Genomic DNA, 25,465 nt, shown 5'->3' with positions numbered 1-25,465 from the left:
ATTGAATCCGTATTGAAATTACGGATTATCACACAATAACAAGGATTCAGTTATTAGGGTACAAGTACTTTTGAAAATTTTATATTCTGGATTAAACCAAAGCGATAAATAATGTAAAAAAATTATCAGTTTTTTGACTTTCTTAAGTTAAGTTGGAGTTTAAATAACTTTTTACGCTCTGTCATAAACGACTCTTTATTTTGGATAAGGAAATTGAAATAAACTTAGGTTTTTGCTTTCTTTTTTACAATCGTATGTATTCAAAAAGTAGAATAATATAAATGATGATTTAACATTGGTCTCACACTTATCTATTAGTTTCCAACTGTAATAATTCTTGCCTCTGCCGGCCGACTATTCTAAACAAACATGCTCCATTTTTATATTCGTAAAAACATTTCTTATTCTATTATTTTTTTTAATTCACAGACCAATATCACTTGCATATACACAATAAAAGAAAAATAAAACTTACTACAGGTGGGATTTTAGAGTGATATTTTAACTCAAAACTTATAAAAAATAATCTTTATTAATAAAGTACCATCTTTCTGAATGACTATTCGGGCCCCATTTATACAAAATTTCCTGAAGCTCGCGGCTATCACATTCTTAAAAAAAACAAAAACAAAATCACGTTTAACAATATTCTGTCCCCTTCTTTTTCAAAACAGGAAACTAAGCAAATTTTCCGCTGACAAGTTCGCAAATAAATCACAGTTCAAAACACTGACTCCCACTTTAGGTAGTAGCGCGCCTTGTGAAACAAACAAATCTCACAATATCGTATAAAATTTCTGCAACAATAAACGTTGTTTAATTAAAAAATAAATGAAATTGAAAAAATAAACATTACAAATACTTTAGATTTTCATATTTTAGAAAAAAAAAAAGTTTTAAATTCGCCATATTGGGACAAAACAAAGGTACTATGAATACGCTTCCACTGCCATAAATTTAAACTGTAATATGTTTTTGGACATTAGGTGATTTTAGGCAAAGTGTTCAGCCATGGCTATTAGGCGATATGGCACTGCAAGATCAACAACAATGTCGTTGGTTTCTCTTGTGGCATGCATCTTTTTTCTATTTCTGCCAGGTTTCGGATTTCCATACATAATTAAAGGTTATGGATGAAAATCCGAAGCCCCGGCAGAAATTTGAAAAAGGACATCAGCGACGACAAATAAAATCAATGATATTACATAGCATTGCAGACCAAACCACATTTTCAACGATTTCGGATTGGTTTAATGTTAGATTAACTTTAACAACTCACAAATTTGTACTTAAAAGCCAAGAAAATTGGCTAAAATTTCATTGTATTGAAATAAACACTGCATCTATTGCTGACCGACCTTAACGAAAACTGTGCAGTTAAGGTTTTAGGAGCAAAACCATTTCCAGGATAACGGCTATTTTCTTCGTAGTTTTAACTGAGACTAAACGATTAAACTTATCGTCAATATTACTGAAAATAATAGGACAGTGGAATTGATCGAACTGCCGTCAGATCATCAATATTTTTGACAAAAGGCTGGACGTTGGCGGTGTAGGCTGTGCTTTTTTTTTTACCGAATGGGCTTTTTGGATTTGCCAAAGTTGGCAAGCCTCACAAGTGTTCTATTCACAACCCTCTGAATAGAGGAAAGAATAGGACAAGGCGCTACTACTGCTGCGTGTCCCAAAATCATCCTCCATATCCTAGACAAAGCTATATTCTAGCAGGTAGAAACAAATGGAAGTTATAAACATAACTATTATCTTGAAAAAAGTAGAAGAAGAAAAACGAAATAAAAATCAGTCTAAAAACAATCAATGCTTCTTGGCTTACAATATCTCAGTAATTAAAAAATACATCTCTAAAATACAGTTTTTCCAAAAATTTTATTCAGACTATAATTAACTTTCAATTTGAAATGTAAATTTCAGAGAGATACAATTGTTGGTACAACACGACCTGGTACCCAGACATAGTTCGACAACTTGGAGACTTGAGTAACGCATAGCTCATATAAATACGAACTTTTCCAAACCGGTGCTCTGGTGTGACTACATTTACTTATACTTTTCTTAAAAAAAGAAATGTGAATAGTTTCAATGCTTCAAGCATGGTGGTGCTACTGTGGATGGAAAACAGTGATAGCTATTTAGATGGTCAGAGTTTAGTTGTGGATTAGTAAATTGAATCAGTTTCGTGAAGGAGATCATTTATTTTTGAGTTGGCTTCCTAAATGTCGTGTACTTATGAGTGTTCTGGAAGCCAGGAGTGCCTGTTCCGGAGGTTCCCATTAGTTCCCTCACACAGGAAGCAGGGACTAGTATTAAAAGTTTTAAGTTTCTTGACATCCTGCTACCTAAGTAGGGAAAAAAAGTTTGGGCCATGGGGAGCACATTAGGTGGGCGATCGTAGGGCTGGCAAACTTCAATCTGGCCATATGCCGTTTATAATCCGTCAGACTTGGAGAACATGCCCAAAAAAATTGAGGGTTTGGAGGAGGTTTAAAGACTACATTTTTAAAAAGGGGGAAGCTTTTCATGCCGGAAGAGACCGCTCCATGATCTTAACTAATCTGTCTAATCTACTGTCACTGTCTCCTTAGAAAAACTCATGGAATCTTGAATCCAGTAATGTGACAAGGAGTACATGCTAGCGAAGATCTGAAAATGTTCACTAGCAGACCAGTTCCCTGTTCTTGGGATATTAACACTGGACATGAGAGACCTGCAGCCTCTGAAGGATATAGCCATGAGCAGCCAAACCAACAGTAGGTTCATTTGAAACCGATAGTTGTCCAAGTTGTCGAACTATAATTCCATATTATTAATCCACTATTCTTATGAATGTTTTCCATCAGATATGACACACTAGATGCTCATCCTCACTCTTTTAAACAATTCCTGAATAACGCAGCTCTCAAATAAACTTTACACCTTTCACTTTGTTCTAAAATAAAGAATAAACCAACAGAACTTTAATATTATAATTAAAATAAATCACATCGCTGAACAATTCAACGAAATAACCATAATATATATTTTATTATATTTATATTTGTATTTATATAAAATAAAGGAAATCTGATATAAATCTTAGGTAGTCTTGATTTACGTCTCTGTCTCCGAGCCGACTATATTATTTAACCATCTAAATTGTCAAACAAATAAATTTTTTATTATACTTTTTGTATATTGTTTAACTTCTTTTTTTTTTCGCATGATTACAAATTTTCTTCTCTTTAAAATAACTGACTTGAGTTTCCATTGTTCAACTTAAAAGTAAATAAGGTGAAAGTTGCAGCCAAGGGGCAGCTCAGCACTGGTCTTACGTCATATAGCGCATGACAGCACGTAAAGCGTACAGCAGTTCTGCTTGCATTCGAGCTTCCAGGATCATAATGTTCACATGCACCTGTACAGAAGTGATCAATTAATACATCCACGCTAATCTGATACAACATCAACAACTTGTTTTATATTTAACTGCTCCGGTAAAATGATTTATAAGAGCGGTAGCCGAGCGGTTAGAGGCGAGGCTTGCGCAGCTATTATGTATTGTGGTACTGGGTTCGATTCCCCTGGTCTTAGGCCTTGGATTTTATTTAAAAGTTAATAAAAGAAATTTACAGTAAAGTATGTTTGCTAGTCGCCTCCGTCCACGACACCTAATTAATAGTTGGACGTTAAGCCCCGCCTGAGAAAATAGGCATTACTTTACTTTTTTTTCTCTATGACCAAGAGAGGCAAAACTCATTCCACTTATACATTGTATAATTTAATTTCTTACTTCACAAACTCTTCAGGATTATTGTAACTTATTGTAAAGATGAGATCCGAAATGTATGTATTTAAATTAAAATGTCAGATTAACCGAAACTTCTAATCAGAATAGCGACAAAATGTAATGGCCTTGTGTGGCAGTCTCATTTTATGTAGATAAAATGCTGCATTCTAGCTAAATCCACGTAACATTACTTGGCTAAGAAATGTCTGACGTCAACACTAGGTATAAATTAAATAAATGAAAATAAATGGGCTGCGACGATGAAATATTGGATATTTGTTAGAAGTTAACATTAAACGAATTCAGCTTAATCAATTAATTGATAAAGTTATTTTAATGGCTAGCTTTTAATATAGTTATCAATATTAATCTCAAATGTAATAAAATAATAAAAAACATTAAAATAAAATATAAAACAACCAGATTTCTGAAATTCAATTTATTGCCATGTTTTGCATTCTCACTTACTTGAATATCTGAACATAGATTTCGCATTATTGTTCATTATGTTTAGATTATGTATTTTGTCCGGAAGTGATTTCTCCTTTCAGATAACCACCGGCCAGTGAGCTGTAATAAGCTTCTAGGGAGAGCGATCCTAAGGGCAGCGAAATTTGAACCCGGATAAGGCACGTTACTACCCACTGAATAAAATCCAAGATCTAGACAAGGAGTCGCACCCCACAGTCCATGTTTGTGAGAATAAGTAGGGTCCTCTCAAATAGGAAGTTAGAGCTTCCACAGATTGACCTCAAAACGTGTACTTTCCGGTTAAAGGAGACAATTTTACGCTTGCAATACTACTTCCTCTTACTCAAAGGCGATTGTCTCACCGCACCTGAGAGAAATACGAATAACAGGAAGGCAAGTATACAATTACCTTTTCACTATGTCTGAACTCCCGGAGAACTTTGTCGTAGTCGACCTTGTTCACCCTCTCTGGGTAGCAGCATGCAGACTTGATGAACGCCTTCAGCGACCGCTCTAACAGTTGATTTACCTCGCCGTAGTCGTAATCGTCATGTCTGTAATTAGGAATGAGTAAGTTGTTAAGTAGTGACTAGCTGCTAACATTTAGTTGCTCATTAGAGGATACAGTGATGATATCTTCAGGCTGCAATGAGTGTAATGAGAACTATTTCTTCTCAGTATTAAATCAACCTGCGCATTTCACCTTTATTATGAATTCAAATTGAATAAAATTGTACAGCGTGAGATGTTGCGACCCAAAATTTGAATGCAATTTGTGGAGGTCTGTAAAAGTCAGTTTCTTATTTATTCCACCTTCTCTATTGAGGTCTCTGGTCTAATAATTTCTACTAGTTCTACATTTAGAGGATATCAGTTCGCGCTACAAGTCTTGGCAACCACTTTCACCACAATCTTATGTTAAAAAAAGAAGAAAAAAATGGTGCAATTAAGTAAGTAGATACCTAATTCCAAACATGCACTGAATATAATTCCAAATAGCTCTTCTGAATTTGGAAGTGTCCACATCTCGGCGACCTCCCATTGTATAGTACGTCAGGTTGTAGGCCGTTTTAAATTTTTCATCCAAGAGATTGCCTACGTCGTTGTACAAACGGTTGACTAGAGAATAGCCATGATCCTCCCATGAATAATCCTGGGGGAAAATGAAATAAAAGATTTTATTTTGGGTTGCAATAGTTCCAAATTTCTAGGCTAGCTCTGCTAATGAGTCATTAGCTCTTAATTCTATTCTTACTTCCAAGTCTCTGCACAGGCAAACCTTTAGTAAGTTCACTATTCTGCAATATAGTGCATGCCCGTGCAGTGCTATCAGATGAAAATTAACTGAAATGAAATTATCATGACATTTTCTTTTTTAAACTCATCTCTGGAATGAATTGAAAAATTGTAAATTTGTTCACGACTGTGTTTTGAAAATGCCAATGATTTAGTGCGATGTTATCTAGACACAGACCAGTGTTTCAATCTAACGAAAATAAAAGGTACTCCACGAAACTCTCTGCGCCATAACTTGGTAGAGCCTACAGCTTCACCTTCTGCAGTTCACTTACTGTCTTCTCAGTTAGGAGTACAGACTTTTCTCTCGCTTTCTCTAACAGAACATGCCTATTGTAAGGAAAGAAAAATCAGCCACTATCTGTTCGGACAGTAAAAAGATGTTTGGGGTGATAACTACGGTTATTTAGGCCATTTCTAAACTTAAAACTGGGGTAGACCTTTATCTTTATATTCATTGAGAAGAACATTAGGAAAAATTGGAAACTATCTGCTAGTTTGGCCAGCAAAAGGGTGTTTTGGGGTAATGAAAATGATGAGTAAGTGAAGATTTAGAAGTGCAGAAGAAGCGGAATGCAGTGCAGTAGTATAGAACACACCTGTACCCTAAATGTGGGAATAACTGAGGCGTCCGACCTCCTGGCGAAATCTTCATACAGAAAGCCCGGGTCATCCACAAACTGGCCTATAGCGCAGCACTTGTCACTACTGCCGTCTGCCAGCGGAAGAGGCGGCGCGACGGGCAGCAGTTCCGCCGACTGATTCTCCACCCGCTCGAAACGTTTGGCCATCTCGCTCTCCGAGCACTCCTCCTGGGTGCGTTCTGCTAGCGACTTCATGCGCTCCATCAGGGTGTCCACGCCAACCTCGGCCCACGGCTCTGCAACATACACAACCAGATAGAGTGCTACAATGCTCTGGACACTCACACATTCTTGAACACCTCAAAATGCCAAAAGACATTTTGTTAGAAAAATTATTCAACTAAAAACTTGTGATCTACAATCAATTTAAGAGAAATTGTATGCGCCATTTTTGAAATTATCTCAAAAAAAGGAAAGTAAATCTATTTATGAAGTAACAATTCTGGTTTTTAAATTTTAAAGTTTTAATTACTATATAGGAGGCATTTCTATTGTATTTTATTCCCTAGATATCGTTAGCTACATCGAGAAGAACCAAACAAATTAGAATAACTTCCGTTACCATTTGCAACAGTTCCGTTGCGACCGTCTGCGGTTTGACTAGGCTGGTCTTGCGGACTGCCGATTGGAGATCGTTCCGCTTCAGACATGGTCCTGGGGCGCACTCCTCCAGCTGCGCCGGCCTCCTCCTGGTCACTCTGCTCGGACACCCCGCAGCCGAACACAAAGCTGGACAGTGAGTGGAAGTGCGCCAGCAGCACCAGAGCGTGCACCACCTCCGCCAGGGACCATCTATCACAGCCTTTCGTCAGCTTCTAAATGTTCAAACAACAATCAGTGCCAACTATCTGTGTTTGATATCTGGCTTACACGAGAGTCGCAATAGAATTAGTGGTATGTGGATACATTACATCTGCTAGATTGGGTCACTTCTAAAAAAACTGTCCTTGTGCTTGTGATTCAAATAACATGATAATGTCAAATCTTTTTCTACGTTACAGCTAATTTCAGTAAAATATTAATATTAAATAATAAATTAAGTAAAATCTCTTCCCTTGCTCATTAATAAAGCTGAGCCTCCAAACAATAATAATATTAGTTTAGGGAAGGGATTAGCTTAGTGGTTAGTGTAGTGGATTCCCGCGTTCCTATCCAGTTGAAGGAAATTGTTCAGAAAAAGGAATTGAAATTGAGGTGGGTAAAAGTCTGAGGAAGTGTGCAACAGCCAGGTAGCTGAGGTAAAGGATGATATCAGCCATGAACAAATAGAATAACAGGTGCAAAATATTTAATAGACACAAGTGGGTAACTTGGATTAGTGTGGAGTTAGTTGTGGCAGGATGATCTGAGATACATATACTCTGCAGTGATTGGCGAACTTTTAATCCCCACTTGCCGTTCCCCTACAATTAGAATATCTTAATTTTGCAACATTTCTTTCTGCTGGAGATACTGCAATGTCCTTCCCTGATGAACTGCCCTTCCTAATGGGCGATTTGGTTGAAATGCTATTGTCAGGACCCGCGGTCGCACAAAAACAGAATATTAAGTTTGATGTATCTGCGATTATCCGCTTTTGTCTTTGAACATCTTTTTTGAACTGAAAACATGTGTATCCGTTGAAAACCCCAAATTGAAAATAAACACGATCACGATACTTCCTGTGAACAGAAAAAAAGGACGCGATCGCAAAATTTAAGCCTCTGCTAAAACCACAAAGCGTATTGGTAGTGCTCAGAATGCAAATGTGTCAAGTTCATTTAGATACGCAGATAATACTGTCCAACAATATTATTTATATTCTAATGAGATTTAAATTTATTAACGTGAGCTATATTTGTAAAGAGGCTAATTAATTCCGCAATAAACATTCAGATTAAATGGCGGCACGAAATGCGATCAAAACAACAACAAAAGTGTGGATTTAAATTGAGCAGAACCTTGGGAGTGCGACGAGTGGGGGCAATAGGTTAGGTCGCCTAGCAACCGCACAAGCTCTCCCGTCTAGCGTTGTTGTTTTTCAACATGAGATCGTGTGGTACATGACGCTGGCCAATGTCTACAGCTTTCGGATTGCTCAACCTCCCTTTGTTACACTCCGAGATGCCTCTAAATAATTTTTTAGGAAAACATTTAGCCTCAAAATCGAGGCGATTCAAAATAGTCCTTCAATAGGATTGTCAATCGAACAGAGGATGGATTAATCATGATTGGCAAAAAAAATGAAGGTTTAAAAGAGTAAAAAAATCATTAGAATTGGAACTCAAATTTCAGTTTCAATTCAAATTTCAGTTTCAAATTTTCAATTCAGCGTATTTGTTGCAGATAACTTGCAGGCTAATGGCCCATGGACAGGCTATTTGCGCAGGTTGCAAATTATCTTTGTCTACACGTGGATAACGCTCTGTCACCAATGTGAGGTTTTGTTTTTTAAGTTTTTAACGGTTTTCAATCTTAATTTTTTTCTATTGTTTTGAAAGAAAACAGGAGATCTACATGCAACAAATCTTCTGATGGTCAGTGGAGGTTTACCTGGCTAGCCATTGTCTCACCTAACTCACACAAACCTGTCTGACCAGTCTGACATTTACCTGTATGTGATGTTTACTGAGCAGCCAGGGTCTGTGTGCCAGAACCTTATTGATTTCGTACAGATCGCGTAATTTCTGCGGAATGTGCGCTAATCCTAGAAGCCAGCTCTGGTCACCACCTTGCACGAGGAATTCCTGCTTCTGCGAGTTTATCAGGTAACTACACTGGTGTCTGCCGGCCGCCTGGAATTAAACAAAAACAAAAATATACGTAATTTCAGATGAAAACAACTCATATCTCTAACAGTGCTAACTATTCCAACTGCACTATGTTCACATAAAGATTGTGTGACTTAAATAATAATTAGCGATGGTTTTGATTACTGTTTCCAATGATGCAAACCCGCACTCTGCGACTCTACTATCACAATCAGTTCAGTTCTGGCTGATTGCCGCAGCGACGCCACGCTGATCATCAATTAAACACCCTCCACTTTACCTACTCCTCAATGTTCCAACTGGCACTTCCTTCCCTCTCAGTTTTTTGAATTTTACTTACTTCCTGCTAAGACGTTTTCTTCTTACTAAAAGATGTAGTTTTAAAACCATAAGTTATACTTAGTGAGACTTCAAGGGAGAATACCTCCCCTGAAACTGCCCTTACAGAATTTTCCAACAACAATTATTATAAATGAAAATGTATGAAATCTATTTTCAAAGATTAGTGGAAATCGTCGGGGCCCTTCTCGAAAAAATTCACTAAAAGAGGTGGTATGTCCAGTGAAGTGATATTTCTGTGAAAGAAATTAAATGGAAATAGGAATTTTGGCAATACATTTACCATAAAATGTTAACAAATATAAATGATAGCCGTGCATAAAGCCGAAATGGCACGTAAAAGAAAAGTCCCTCTGCTAGAATACCTTTAATCAAATTCTCCTGGCCAAATGTTTCAAATAAACGTGGCGGATCTGTGTGCAAAGAATACTCGAGTTTCGAAGTATTAAGTGTAGAATGGTGCTTGAGCGGATTCGAGAGAACTGCAAAAAAGTGAAAAAAATATTCGGTTAGTACTTCTGGTTGAGATCGCTAAGCTGCAAACAGATCCGCTCGAAACTCACACGCGTCGCCAAATCATAGCTTCCGGCGATTTTTCATTATTACCCTAGCTCACCAACGGCGTGGTGCATCTCATCAAGGGGTTAAAAGTGCCAAGTAGGATACTAGCTGATTCTTGAAATAAATTTGTGACTAAAATTAGAGAAATAAGCAATGGCGGAACCTACCATGATGGCGATGAAATGGCGGTAATCGTAGGGCAGCGGTCCGTCACCCTTGAGAATGAAGTGCTGGGTGCGCAGGAAGACGTCCAAATAGGTTGGGTGGTAACCCATCACCTGACCAATCTCGTCCAGTCGGTTGCTCTGGAGAAATGCATCGATGAACAACATGTGTGAGGCCTGTAACTGCAAGTGTTCTATTTATTCTTGTCAGAGTAAACCAAATGACAAAGTGAGTTCGAATTGCAGCGCATTTAGATACTACTCATAACCAAAATCCTGGTTCCTTCCGCAAGTTATGTTATTTATGCAAATTACATGAAACTTAGAATTAGGGGAAAGCATATAAATTATATGTAAGAAATGAAACATTCTGCGAAATGCGTTGTTTGAGAAATGCTCCACACACACAAAGTCAAATTCTTGAAAATAGTTTTATTACACGTCGCAGAACTTGTATTTTGCAGAAGATCTGCATGATCACAATACTTCCGCTTACAAGGAGTGAACGCGAACGCGAAAGTACGTATTTTGATGAAAATTAGTCATGTAATAAGTTGTTAATTTTGAATCCGAATGGAATCGGCGAAATAAAATCAATGGGGACTATTGCTTTGGCGGTGGGTAACCTCGTGAGTCCTAGAAGGCTATTCTTTGCTAAGTCGCAGATCATGAAAGAGCAAAAAAATGCATTGAGTCATATTGTGGTAATTCCTAAATATCATTCGGTTGATTCCCATAAAGATCGGCATAAAAATGGTATTCAAGGAATGAGTTATGAACCCTGACACTCCTTTAACGAGCCGCCACTCAAGTTGAAAGTGTGTGACTTGGATATTCATACTGCCTCCTGAATTTGAAAATTAACTTTAAAGTGGTACTTGCGCACATTGGGAGTGCGAAAACAGCAACAGGAAACATGTGTCAGGTGAAGGGGCGGAGGAGGGCGGAAAACAGCTGAGTTACTTGGGCTTGGCGCTGCCACTACCTCGCCGTTCGAGAAAGTACATCACTTTCTACTAGGCCTGCCCAGCTGACATGTCTGCAGCCCGCGGACCGGTTTTTGTCCCTCCAACCAAGTGAAGCTGGATTCGTCACACTTCTCTTACTAACTTCTAGTCCTAATATTTTCTTAACTTGGACTCCTCTCTGCATGTTTTGCTCTTAACACAAGTTCCTTAAATATAGCTATCCTCTGAAGAAAAAGAGACTCCCTAGCACCCTCCAGAACCATCTTATCTTCACTAAACTGCAGACCTAGTCCAGAACAGAAATTGCCAACCTCTCGATTGTCTAAGAACCGGAAGTTCAAACCAGTTCCCCCATTCACTCTCCCAGAAATGCCCGTATTGGAATTTTTCAGGGATAATGTTTAGAGTTTAAAAAGAAATCGTCACGAGTCGTTCCTGAGAAAATAAAAGTAGAGGATACCGTTCTAGAAATCAAACTTCCAGCTGAAAGATCGTGATCGCCAAGTAACAGTCAGAGCCCCTCATGAGGCCCATTCAAAACAGGAAGTTGAGGCATTAAAACTGTCCGGTAGGACAGTTGTAAAAGGGTTGATCGTCAAAAACTGCACGAAAAAGCGTAACGTTGAAAAACACCCAACTTTGACAATTTTTTTCTCTTTTTCTACAAAAGATAAAATTCCCAAATTTTCTTTAAAATAAAGGACAACCCTCCTTTATAGCTTCTGCTAAAAAATTGAACTACGTAAATGGAGATGTTTGCTTGATTTACATTAGATTTGTTTCGCACACAGAGAAATCACAACCTCAACCAAGGTTTGTTAAAAATCCTTAAAGAGAAAGGAAATGCGGCATTTAGAAAATTGATTTCCATTCAAATTATCTCCAACCATTTCCTTTAAACTTCGTATAATAAAGAAGAAAATATGTAAAGCATTTATATTGCAAACATTTTGTGGAAAATTATTTTAGTTATATTTTGCAGTTCAATCATAAGAGTGGAAAGAATGTAGAGGTAGATCTATCTAGATCCACCTGTTTGTAAATCATCCTATTCTTTAAATGAATGTCATAAAAAGTATAGCAGATTGCAATAGAAAATTTCTACAAAGTAAAGAAATTAACTTACAAGTCAATTCAATAGTGTTGACATAATTTAAAAATTATACTTACGATATTTGAACATATAAGACGAGGACCTGGTCTACTAACTCTAAGAAATACTGAATAATTATTAGACACTGAACAATGGCAAACATCAGTCTATAACGACACCCTGCCATCAGTAGCTACAGATAACGTGATTACTAATTGCAATCAGTGTGCTCACCATCAGTTGTTAATGACTCATTCCGACACAAAGAATTAATAAAAGCACGTTTAATACGAAAATAGTGATAAGGCGAGTGACGGCTGTAGGCTATCAGCGAGCAGGTTACATCGGCAGGTGTACCAACCTGCACTGCGGGTCTAGCTGTCACTGTGCCACCCCTCACTATAGCCTTTCTCCAAAGCAGAAAAAAACCAGAGCACCATTTACCTTTACTAACTGGATTTTAAATTCTCATGCTCGGAGGCGTAATAGTAAGTCCCCAGGCGTTAACATTAACAACTGGTGAGGCGAATACTCAATATGAAATACCAGTTAATCATTGAACTTAATACAGTGATTTTTTCAATGATATAACATGAGTGCTGATAAAATTTCTGCTAATTTGAGTAGATAATTTACGCTTTCCTCTTTTCCATGTTAACTATTTGACGAGCGCGAACTGTCCTAGAGAGATAGTTTAATGGAAACAAGGCAAGAGTTAATTGCCCACTCAAAACTGCAGAAGAAAAATTGTTGCACGAATGATATTTAATTACATAATAGCATAAACACTCAAATTATTGGAATAAAGTGAATTATGTATAAAATTGATAATGTTTACTTTTAAAAATAGAAAGTATTTACGCATTTAATTTTTTAATATTTACTATTAAATTTTCAGTAAATTAATTAATAAAATTATAGCTGATACGGTAGGTACATATAACCTAACGGTAGTGCTGATTAATGGAATTATGGCAACGGCGTATTATCCTTGTAATGAGCCCTGATTGGATGAATTCATTGAAATAGTGCAAACTGATTGGTGTTCAGTTTGAGAGAGATCTGTTTCTACACGTTTTGAGCGACTTTCTATAGTCGCCAGTGCTAATCATTTAAATTTGAAAGAACAGGACAGTAATGATAATCCATTTTAGTGCCCCTTCCCGCTACTAACAGCAATCTCTGATTATATCCAATCTCTATGCCTTATAATAAAGAAACAAATGTCTCCAATCTCTAACTAAAATGAGGAAACGAAATTAAATAAAAGATATAATAAGTAAATATTTAAAAAACATATTTTGAGAATTTGATAAAATATGAAGAGGGGGACAAAGATGAACAAAAATAGCTTTCACATTAATTAGGTTTTAGATTAATTATTTATGATGTTCTTGTTCGTCGTTTAGATGTTGTTGTAAACTCCTAGAGAGCCCTGATAATTAACTAAATATAGTTGGAAAGTTGGCATAAAAAGTGGTTCATCTAAAACTGACCAAAACTTTGATAAAATGTTTGGTTCTTAAGAAATGCACCAGAATAAACCCATACTTCTTCAGTGCATCCATCCACCAACTTCTGCATTCTTTCTTCTAAATTTCTCTTACCTCTTAGAAGACAGAAATAATTTCTCTAAGAGAGGCAACCATGTAGACTGTTCCCCCAAAATAAGGCAATCATACAAGTTGGACTATGAGTGCGATTGTGTTTTGTACTTCATTCTGAAATGATCACAGTAAGTTCTTATTTGATTTTTTCAGCATCTTAGATTCAATAAAGTGGTATTTCAACTGGTTCCCGCGGGAAAGCCAGTACCGGAAACTAGGCTAGTGAGGAATGCAAGTTTGAGCCTTCCAGCGAGCGTGCAACATTCGCACATTAAAACGCTCTCTCACAGAACTAGTGTTTTGTACTGCGGCACCTCCAAGCGGAGTCTATTTCTCTTGAAAACTCGATCCAGGAAATCTGCCTCCTCTTACTGGTGAGGAATAGGATGACGTTAGTTTGGCAGAGTGAATCTCTTTCACTGTACGACCCCACTTTGATTTCTGTATTCGTTTCTGAAACGGTTCTGCCCGCACGGCTACCTCTAGGTTAGAGGAGCTAGAACTTACTCTACTTAGACGGTGGAAGCGCGAAGCGAGATATTACCAAGAAGAGGACCAGGCTTGCCCTGAGGACGGAAAGTGGCACACAGCGCGGTGTAACGGTTGGAGGTGGAGGGGGCACTTGTAGCCCGGTGACCTCACACCAGCACAGCTGTGTCTATTGTTCCCGCATACGGGGTCCCGTCGCCACATCAATAATTACCACATTTCAACCAACAATTCAAACTAAACAATTAATTGCAAGTGTGCCAACCTTTGTTTGCTTGGTGCTGCCTGCAGCCGACCCAATAAATTACATGTTCACTTCCGGTATGATCAGCTGGTGCGCACTCTCAGGCTTACTAGTTCTCGATTGTGGAGATATCTAGTTGGCAGTTTGCGGTTTAGTTGGGTGGGCTCATGTTAGAAGAAGAAGCTCAGGTTGGGTTACAAATCCAACAGCAGATATCCAACATATGTCACAAACAACAACTGCAGAGGTAGAGTGGGCTTAGCGAACCCACAGGCAAACTCTAGTTCACCATTACACATACTCACTCCCACTGCATACACTCTACACAGGGTACGTCTTACATTGGACTTTATTAAACCGTTCACTCTACCTTTCAGTTGGTTTAGAAAGTGTATTGTCTGTGGCCGAAATGCAACCAACAGCCACTTAAAAGCTTCTGTGCAAAGAGGGTTCTTTTCTTGAAAAGGGATGTTTTTTTAAGGGTAAGGCCCTTTTTTACAAACCCAAACTACTACTGTGCACTGGCCATCCTCAACAGCGACACATTCAGGGGATTTCTAAACATCTACATCGATAAGGACCAACTGTCAAGATCATCATACTTCCTCTTAGCAGTGAGAGAAAGGGCAGATTCTCTGTTCGATGGAAACCTGGAGAATGGTGGAAATAGATAACCGTGGGAGCGTGCGGAGGCGGCGGAAAGAGGCTCGTGTGCTGTTCGAGATTAAATGCAGCAGTAATCAGCGAGAGGCGATATGCTCGGTGTAGATAAGATGCCGGTGGTGGGGGCCACTTCTAGGAAGCGACGTTGCGACTGCCAGAACCGGCCAGGAGCGTGTTGGCCAGCCTGCTGGGCTGCGCCCCGCTGGATCGGCGCGACCTGTTGAGTGTCCCGAGCCCCTCTTCTTCCAGCACTAGCACACTGCCCCCACTCATAATGTCAGTTTTTTCCAACTCTGAGTTATTACTAATAACCAGATGTCTCTCAGAATAGCCGCAGCCGTTCAAAATCTCATATTCAATTCCAACGCTCAATTTTTGAAACACTCAACTCTTGCACAAATTTATGAAATGACATTTTGGAGGAAAACCTACCCTTGTTCACTTTCTTAGTTCTGTCTTAAAAAGCATTTCATAGAAAATAAATAATAATAATAATAAAAAAAAAAGATCTAAAAAAGTTAGGTACAAACGTTAGAAGCCATTTGCGTGAAAATCTAAATGTGAGGTAACTTCCGCCTGCTAGTTACTGTCACATCCTGTAGAGGTGCGCATTTATAGTTGACTGCGTTGACCATTTTATAAAAATCTACTGCAGAGGACCGAAAACCCACTACAGGCAATTCCTCATTCTAAGCCTATTCCAATCTGGCTTGGAAAAAGGAAAGTAAAAACACCGCCATTATCCAATAATTGAAAAATCCACTTCGGTTACAATGAGTTCTGATCCTTTGCAGCAAAGCTCGTACTTTCTTTAGGTGGCCATTAATTTTAATATTTGAGCAAAACTTTTTTTTAGAACAACTGGCAAAGATTAAAGAATATTGAATAAGGTAAACTGTGGAAGGGGTGATGGCGAGGAGAGGAGAGGTTACATGGCAGCAGACTGCCCGCTGCCCGGGGATGAGTCACAGCGCGTTGACGTCACCACCGAGATTGTGTTGCTTAACATTCAGCGCTGAGGTGTGCTGAATCCCCCCCACTCTTGTGACACAAATCTTATTGTTTGCTAATTACTATCCAGCAGGCTTGTAGCCAACTTTACCTTCATGTGCTACTCATTTCACATTCTAACCAACCAAGATTTCACTGCGTTCGCTAGTCTGTCGCTCTGATTCAAATTCACTCAAAAAATACTGGAGACAGAACGGAATGTCTAAAAAAAAATCGGCTGCGAACACTCACAGACGGCAATTTACATAATAATGTTTTCTTAAAACAATAAATTTTTACTAAAAAGCAGTTGATTTCGAAACTCTAGTTGTTCACTTTAAAGAAACCATTTCCAAAAAAAAAAATCGTTCAAAACTACAAAAAGTTCTTCGAGAAATACATTCCAGTCGGCCAATTTTCGTCGAATTTAGAATTTTGCGAATATATTTAATCATGTAACAATATTTAACAGCGATAAGTCCATAAATTATCCTGACAAGGGACTTCAAAGGATAGCCTACCATTCGCCCCGAAGAAGTTTAATCGTATTTGACCCGGGAAAATGTTACAAACTTTTGAGCCATTAATCTTCCAAGGTCAAAGGAAGTCGTCGGAGCCGTTTTGGAGAAAATCTCAAAGAAACAAAAAAATCGGTTCAGCGAATCCTCTATTTTCTCTTTGGACGAATCGATGGTGGCCACTAAACGAAATATCGAATTTGAGTTCACAGCCAGTTTCCGTTTTTGAATACGCACTCCACCGACAGCCAACCAACCACTGGCGTACACACATTTCACCACTTTTTTTTTGGACTTGGAGGACTTAAATGTGATATTTCGGTAAAAAACTCGAAATACAAAATTGATATCGATGTTATATTTATTGAAGGAAATCATAGGAAACTCAAACTAGCACGCTTACTGTCGTAGCTTCCGTTCTTGGCTTTCAGAAAGTAATCAGAAGTAGAAGACTTTTTTAAATGCTTCATACAGCTTCTCGCGATTCACATGAAAAAGGCCTGAACAGTTTTCCTTAACTTGGTACACTGTTAAAGTGGGGATTTTCTGTGCTTCAACTCTATTTAGGGATTTAATAACAGTTTATTGATTAATTAATATAATTATAGTTGTGCGAGTTGTGTTAATATAAATTAAGAATTTTTTTGACCTGAATCTAGAATAGATCTTTTCTAAAGCCAGCAATGATTGGCCCTAGCTTAACTGAAATTGTCTTCCTTAAATAGGTAACCCTCAAATGATTCAAAAATAATTGAACCATCCACAAATACAAAGGACCAATAATGGATGTATTCATAAAGAATCAAAACTGGAATAAGTTAGCTGCTAATTGTACTTGAGGTTTTTAATGGTAATTTTAAAGAATTTAAACTCCTAAACAATTTGTTATAATTAACTATGAGATGGTTGGATGATGTGGAGGTGGATGTGAGGAAGGTCGTTGCGAGATGGGGAAGAGAAGCGAATGATCGTGCAGAGTGGAGGAAGCGATGATTGAGCTGGCAGTGGTCCTAAATTGACCGCTGGGCCGGAAGAAGAATAAATTAACTTGACTGTTATGAATTGAAGATTTAATTCTGGCGCTTTGAAGACCATATCCTGACCATATACTAGCTAACAAAAAGATCCAAATTCTCAAATAATTACAATCGACAAATATTTGGAATATAAAGATCCAAACTCTGAATAATTGTGATTAGATGGTTTCATACATCAAGTGTACTTAAGCAGCTAGTACTGTAGTGTTATCTGGCTGTGACCTTGCGCGCGCATCTGTGGCGGTGATAAGGGTGTGGGGACGGCGCATGCTCGGCCTCGTCACCAGCTGACCTTCGGCTTGTTTGTCTCCGCGGAAGGCCCGCCATATCTCCACTTATTCCCGCCAAAATGAAAACAACAAAAAAGAAGAAAACAGCAATATGGCGCGATCTTCTCCTTATCTACCCGTTACTTGTGGCGATCGTGTCCTCCTGCATCGTCTGTTAATCAGACCTACTTGGGCGCGTATACAGAGGGAGCACTTTCTCCCGCCAAAACTGTGCATGGCATGTTTTCATTTTCTCTTAGTACGGTATTTATTACGTTTTAAGGCGCTGTTTGTTTAAATAAACAATTATTTTGATTGAAAACAATTTCCCGGAAAAATCATTTGCGCGGGCTTCAGGGGCAATAGATATCACTAAAAGTCTAATTCCAAAAGGGCAGTTGGGCGGTGAAGCGTAGAATTAAGTAAACATTCCATTTATCAAAACGCTTGAATCGTCTGAATCTGCTAAACTTTCCGCCTCACCTCATTAGCAACTCACGTGTGCATTGTATAACTATTATGCAAAATCTCCGCTCCTTGTAACAGTCAAATTGACTTAAATCCAGACTTATTACACCTACTGTTAATAATGTCTAATCAAATATCTTTTCAGGACCAACTCCAAGTTTTGAGAAAGTTTAATTTATGCGCTAACCGGAAATCGAGTGTTCACACCAGACTTCCTTTTGGCATTCAGAAATGGTGGAACCAGATGCTATGCAATATATGCAATTAGCGATTATGTGCTCGATGAGGGTTTACTGGCGACATAACGTGCAATGAGTCAGATAGCAGCTACTGTTGCTCCAAGCAGTGGGGGGGGGCAGCGAATAATAATTGTTCATTAAAACAACAAGAGCCGCGGTAAACAAACTGTTTGCCTCGACATATCTTCTCTTTGGCTGGTAAACAACACGCCTAGATATCGATATTTTGACGCTATTAGATTGCAAGGCATTTCCCCCAATGTTATTTTACCGTCGGCTATTTATCGGGATAAATAACTCATTGCCTTAACCTTAACAAACCATCACAGTTAGCAATGCCAGACTATCCAGGTCTCCACTGAACTGATTGTTTTCTAAACGAAAAGCTAAGAAACAAAAAATGCGGTTCACAGCCGCAGGTGACCTTCTACTTTTACTTCCTCTTGGTTACATGCGGAATCTGTCAATCACAAAGTGGGGTTTCCTTAATTAAAACAACTTGATGTCTGTTACATTTGTTTGCTGAAAGCCTAGGTGAAAAGGTACGTGATGACAATGAGATCGCTTCATGCAAACGACTGATAATAAGTTTGAATCAGAAAGTTGTTTAAAGACAAATCGCCGCTAAAAATAAACACGATTTTTCTCTTCAAATGAAGATCTACGAGAGCATTGTTTAGAGGCTAAATCATTTCTGTGTAACCTAGCGAAACCTTCATTCGTAATTTTAACTGCAACCTCCAGATTGTTCAGACCAACCAACACGGTTAATCCCAGTGATGGTGTTTAAGATATCCATTCCAAATAGCGATTACAAAACTAAAGCGTCAAGGTGTGTGGGCCCCCTCCATCGCTGGTTGGACTATTTCGTGATCCAGGAAACCTTCTTCATATCCGTTATTACACTGCCTACTCGATCGCTAACTCTCTTAGACAAGTCACTTTTCCACCTTCACTTGACCTTGTGATTCGTTGAGAGCGAACATTTTCACAATTCTCATTAGTCCGGCCGCAAATTCAAATAGAAATGTTTAGTCAAGCATTTTACTCCAAAGCATTGCATTAGAAAAGGTTCCATTATTGGCCAGATGTTCCAACTTCACCACGGTTATTACTCCAAACGATCGTAGACCTCTTGACAGACCCCTTGCTGTCCCTGTAAACACATGGCCCAGACATCGCTCTACCCCCAGAAAAACTAGTGCACATATTGAACGATTTCCTGACAGTGTGAAGAACGTAAATGTCTCGGCTCTTTGGGTAGAAAAAGTCGTGCCTTCAAGCTTTAGTCAGGAAGGGTCCTTCCAGTTTGCAGCGGGGCCCCATCTGGAAGGTACACTACAGATCCTCTCTGCAACTAATCTAACCTAAACTTAAGTTCAATTGTAGAATTATCTTTAGAATGCAGGTGGACTCATATTTCTATATAGATGTTGAAGCCATATTGTCTTAGAGCTGGAATTCCTCCTAAAATATAAGTGCGCAATGTAGTTATACTTACAATAGTTACAGCGTAATAGGAAAACTTTATTTGTTTCATATAACTACTCTGGACTGTAGGGTAGAACATACGATTTAGTTTGCGATGCGAGAGAAACTCGAAACACCCGTTAAGGAGGATGTTTCAACAAAGTAAAAATAAACAGATTGAAGTGGTACTTGGGAATCCTTAACAGCTGGCCTAACTGTAGGATGCATAATAATAATAATATAATAGGGAAGGGATTAGCTATGAGGTTAGCATACTGGACTCCCACGCGGAGGTCCCGGGTTCGAATCCAGCAGCTGACCCTTAGATTTTCTCTTCCTAGGAGCTTCTTACAGCTCACTGTCCGGTGATGGACAGTGTTGTCTGTAACGAGAGAACACTGTCCGGAGGCCGGCAGTGCACTGGAAAAAGCTCCGGGCGCTAATAACCTCAGCTGTTGATGCGCCAAAAAAAAAAAAAAATATAAATACTTTATTAATACCCTTTGCAAAGAAAAAGCCTCTCCTTTTGGATAAGTTATGCAGCATCAAATCCATCAATATTATCTATAAAGATTTCAACTTAGGAGAAAAGTTAGAACTGGGAGAATCACTTACAGAAAGTAATGAGGCTATCTCTCAGTGGACTGCAGAATGCAGTATGAATTATTTCACTACTTTCATTGATGTAGTCACTAAAGATAAATTATTAACAGCCGATCGTGCCAAGCTGTGGCACTCCTGACGTATTTATGTATTTAAGAAGAAAATTTTAACGGTAAACTTAGCATTATTGTTTTAGTGGAGATAGTTTGACGAGGCGCCGTCCGCAGCGCTGCCAATCATTATTTAAGAGTCAATCAAACCGCTAATAGCAAACAGCAGACCACAAAACATCTCCGGTAAGCAAGAAGATAGCAAACCGCTAACTAAATGCTAAGGTCCTAACTAGGAAGCCATTGAGCACACCATTCGAAGCGCTCGAACTCTGTGCTTGAAGAAAGAGTGGCGCCAAAAATCCCTCAGAACGCCACTAAAATCCAGATTTCCTGAGAAAAAGTTACAAACCTAGGTTTTTATACAAGATATGTCCCAGTTTAAATGAAACCCTCAGGCCAGTGACCAGCCAATTACTGAAAACTCGAAGAAGCACTCCGTCGGACTGATATTCCTCTAACTCGGAATAGTGTACAGTTAATCTCATTAACATTACAAAGGACATTTGACTGAAAAGGCACTTCAGAGGAAAGCTTGGCCATCCTAAGAAGCTCCGCTCAAATTTGGTTTCCAAGAAAATCTCAAAATAGAAGAGATATTCCTCAATATCAGTTTTAAAAATAATCGGAAAATTTTCGAGAAAATACAAATAAAAAACTAAAAAAATGTATTCATTAAAGCGTAAGACTCAGCGATTTTTCGATTTAGAGTCGTGAAGGGTACTCCTGACAGACCCACAAACAGATCAATTAGTGAAAACCAGTTCCTGATATTTTCAGGCAAATCAAGTCTTAAACCTGCACGATTGCAAAACTTATTCTAATGAAAGAGCAGACAAAGTAAAAACCTCTAAAAACTGAAAATGTATTCTGTAAAGTATACCGAACCACTACACATTTGTGGAATGATTAACATTACTTACTTTCGACTATTATTGTTCAGGTCGGTACTGCACTGGTACTTAGAGGGAACCTTACCACTCTTCTTGCTCCTGATCGAGTTTCGATGAAGTTTCCAATGAAAGGAAGCAGGTCATGTGTGAAAGGTAATCGTAGAAATAGTACGAAACTTTTTTAAGTTTGCTAGTGGAGTAACTTCAGCGAAGTGGGCCTTTCGATCAACTAAACAGCAATTCCTATGTAAGTTTATGATACTTTTTATTTCTTAATACTATTCATGTTTCGAAACTTTACTTCGCGCTAAAGTGGCCAGTCAGAGAGAAGACAAACTACCCCTTCACCAAAAACGCCTTAAATATAGTAGCCTATGAAACTGTTTCAGATAACAGCGATCAAAGTTATAGATTTCTCAAAGTGTCTAATTAATATAAAAAGTTTTTAAAAAGATATTAAGGGCCGTTTTTTGACATCATCTCGAAATACTAGATTAAAAAAGTGGCACCAAATGCTGGATAATTTTGTCTAAAAGCTTATCTATTGTCCTAGGCGCTACTTAATCCAAATACAGAGATTTCCGTTTATAGTTCGTTTATAAGTTGAGCAGACCACCGAATGGCAGATTGACTTCCTATTCATGACAACTATTTACTGTGTAATGGTTCTTACAAGCAATCACCTTTCCAAAGACTGCAATAAATATTTTTTTAGAATCCTAATAGCTATTTCCGAGATAATCTCCAAGTGTTACAACCTCCGTAAAGAGACAGAAGTGATTATGGAAATTTTGTCGTCAAGTTACTGGGATTTTTGAGGTCAAGTTGCGGAGATTTTGATCTCAAGTAACAGTTGGATCCAGAAGGCCAAAAGAAAGAAGTATAAGGTAGAATGAGGAGACTTACATGAGTAATGTGGTGTCCCATATCCTCCGGAACTGCGACGGCTTCACAGCCGGTCTGCTCTATTCTGCTGGCGATGGGAATGTTGAGGCCGTTCTATTCGACACTGGCTACGAAATTTGAATATAACTTGCCGTTCACTAACTATGTCTCTTTAAAACAGAAAAAAAGAAGATTTGAAAATAAAATTAATTCCTTAAAAATTGCTAATTCATTTCAACCAGAGATTCGTCATGGTTTAAAAAACAAATGAATTGGTGAAACAAAGCGCGCAGAATTTTATTTACAAAAGATAAATCAATGAACACTAAAAATTTCTTTGAACAGAATTAATTATTGGATGAATAAAAAAGTAGATAGGCCCAACATTGTAATTGTCTATGACATGACCAGTTCAGCAGGAGGCAAAGAACGGACTGACTGGCCGGAGAGCGGCCGGTCGATGGCGCTGTGGTGGGGACCCGCAGCCCTCCATTGGCCCGCTATTGCATCAGCTGAGTTCCCCCGGCAACACAACCGTCTCTTCCAACCAACACAATCTATTCATTTTATTTTAACATACTTTTCAATTTTTTAATATTTACTAATATTTCTCATTAATATGATCAATTTCTAACCTATTACATGCTTACAACCATTTACTATCATTATCAGTGTATCTTGGACATTCAAGCGAAAACACATCTCGTCTATCTCACCTAATGCTCTGTCCTTGAAAGTTCAACCTTAGCTCTCATCACAACAGCACTTAACTCAGTGTGTGCACAGCATATCTCTGCTGGCCAGTAAACTGATATTATACATCAATGCAGACCATTTAATCTGATAAAATTCATAATTAAATATCTCAATATAGTTCTCCTCTCTGCCTCTCTGGGTCTCTGAATTCCTGTGTTCGTTATATATTGAATGTAAGAAGGGATGAACCCCTCACTTCATATTTCTTGGTTGGCTGAATCTAAGTACTTTGTACAAGGAAGTATTTCCTTGGCAATTTCTTGTACAAGCTCTTCACGAATCAACACCCATAATATTTATTTGATATATTCAGCAGTAAGGCCCAGTTGGAAACACCAGAACAGTCGAACACTCTAACTTCTCCATTCAGAACAGTCACTTAAAAAAAATTCATTCTTAATTCAATCATCTTTATGCTGGAATTCTTAACCTCTATCTTTTAAGTAGGAGGAGCGCAACTTTATGTTGGTAGGATTAGCTTTGTACAAGAACAAAGTATTGGCGGTAGATGCAGACTGAAGAGCAGTTGGCCTTGTCGCTCTGTTTTGCGGAAATTATTTTTTAAAATTTAGTTTTCTTTTTGTATTGTTCTTAGTTGATGCAGTCACTCTTTCAGGTGGTCACATTTAGGACACTTTCGGTTTCGACTAGTAGAGCTTTAGTTAATCCTTACCCACATTAATAAGTACAAATAGCTATTCTCTTCTCTTTCCTTCAAACCCAGTTTTTCCTGGAATAGCAAAGTTGACAGATGTATTGATCTCTGATGTGTGCTGCCTCAAAATGTCTGAGTTTCCCAATATTCTGCTATTGAGCGAGTCCCATTTATATATGTATTGGTATATTTATAAGGCGAACCCAGTGAGCTCATTACATTGATAAACACACGGGACTCGCGTTACCTCAAAATGCATGTTTCCTGTGAGATCACATTACCTAAAGCTTTACGAAGTTCAAAATATGAAGGTAACAATTTCAATTATGGTTCCCAACAAGTTAATGAATCAATAGAGTTATCGATGTGCATGTTTCGTATAAAAATTGCTTGCATTGCTACCATTATGGTCATTTTGGACCAGCGGATGGTTACAAGCCCCAGCAAACTGAGCGGCTCGTGTGCTTGTAATTACTACAATTGGATCGGCGCCTCAATTCTGCTGTGGCAGTGCGTCCTGCTCGAACATGCTCGCTGTCCAGTTTTACTCCGCAGCACTTCCACTTAATAAGAGTAACTGTTGCAATCGTGTAAGTTTTGATTTCGACTTCCCCCGGAAAAACTCTTCTTTAGATTACCTGTCACGATTTTTTTAACCAAATTAGTCAGTTCTCTCTTCTTTTGTGACAGAGAATTGTGGCCTGTTGGCCTCAACTTAAATTTGAATTGTAAAAGTTGGAACTTTTGGAAGATTCGATTGCTCAGTCTCCAATAAAGTAGGTTGTACCTCCACCGTTTTGTGCAAAATACTCGTACAATCGAAGTTATTTTCTAAATTCAAGAGAACTTAAGAAAAAGTTGAGCATCTGTTCCCATCAGTAGAAGTTAAAGTGGTTGTGATGAACAGCCACTGATGGTGTCAGCGACTTCCCTGATGTCTGCGATAATGGCTGCAAGAATGCAGATAGAAATCTGCACTTCAAGCTGAGAATGCACCAGCCCAACCATAATTGCATTCATTGTCATTATCTGCTCAGATCGCCGTTTTGTGATGGCATCCTACAGAACATTGCACAATCTTGCCAATTAACCACACCTAATAGTTATTTGTGCGATTAGTGCATTCAGTAAATATTTTCTTGCGAGTATTGCGACGCAAACCTTTAGCTCGTGTTGTAACGCATGAGCAAGAAATCACTTCCACACAATTGTTACACATAATATTTTTCTTGTGGCGAAAGAAAAAAATGAAAAAGAATTTAAAAAGTAATAATTTAAAATACAAGCAATTCACAGCAATTAACTCACCAAACTGCTCAAATAGGAATGATATCATTAATTAACACTAACAGTAAAGGTTAGGTTAGGTTAGGTAAGGTTAGGTTAACTATAGATACTTTGCTTTTATTGCTAAAATAATTGATTACCTATATTTGAGTGTATTTCTGTAGAAATGAAAATAAAAAAATGTATTGAAAGATAAATGTAAAATATAACTG

General features: G+C 38.2%; 1 protein-coding gene across 5 annotated transcripts; it reads right to left on the bottom strand.

The window, feature by feature from the left end:
• Positions 1-229: 229 nt before the first annotated feature.
• Positions 230-23,006, bottom strand: Sesn (Sestrin). Of its 5 annotated transcripts, none has more exons than XM_074129767.1 (8): positions 22,577-23,006; positions 10,013-10,192; positions 8,787-8,969; positions 6,758-7,010; positions 6,157-6,431; positions 5,218-5,408; positions 4,665-4,809; positions 230-3,412 (listed from the first exon to the last, which is right to left on the bottom strand). In XM_074129767.1, exons 1-8 carry the CDS (start codon positions 22,595-22,597, stop codon positions 3,326-3,328), a joined length of 1,335 nt encoding a protein of 444 aa, XP_073985868.1. In that variant the 5' UTR covers positions 22,598-23,006; the 3' UTR covers positions 230-3,325. The 5 variants fall into 5 exon arrangements, with proteins under 5 accessions (XP_073985868.1, XP_073985866.1, XP_073985867.1 ...); XM_074129765.1 differs by having other exon boundaries at positions 6,151-6,431; positions 22,577-23,005; XM_074129766.1 differs by having other exon boundaries at positions 6,151-6,431; positions 10,013-10,186; positions 22,577-23,005.
• Positions 23,007-25,465: the final 2,459 nt, after the last annotated feature.

Source organism: Rhodnius prolixus, unplaced genomic scaffold (assembly GCF_049639745.1).
Source record: "Rhodnius prolixus isolate KJV_2025 unplaced genomic scaffold, Rpr scaffold_15, whole genome shotgun sequence".
Lineage (NCBI taxonomy): Eukaryota > Metazoa > Arthropoda > Insecta > Hemiptera > Reduviidae > Rhodnius > Rhodnius prolixus.
The sequence above is the reverse complement of the archived record's forward strand: the minus strand, read 5'-3'. Positions and strand labels throughout refer to the sequence as shown.

Coding starts and splice junctions, on each gene's coding strand:
- Sesn (XM_074129765.1), bottom strand. CDS start 22,597: ATGGGACACCACATTACTCAT. Junction 6,432..6,757: donor CAACGGAACTGTTGCAAATG/GTAACGGAAGTT, acceptor TGTATGTTGCAG/AGCCGTGGGCCGAGGTTGGC. Junction 5,409..6,150: donor TTCCCACATTTAGGGTACAG/GTGTGTTCTATA, acceptor ATTTTCCCCCAG/GATTATTCATGGGAGGATCA.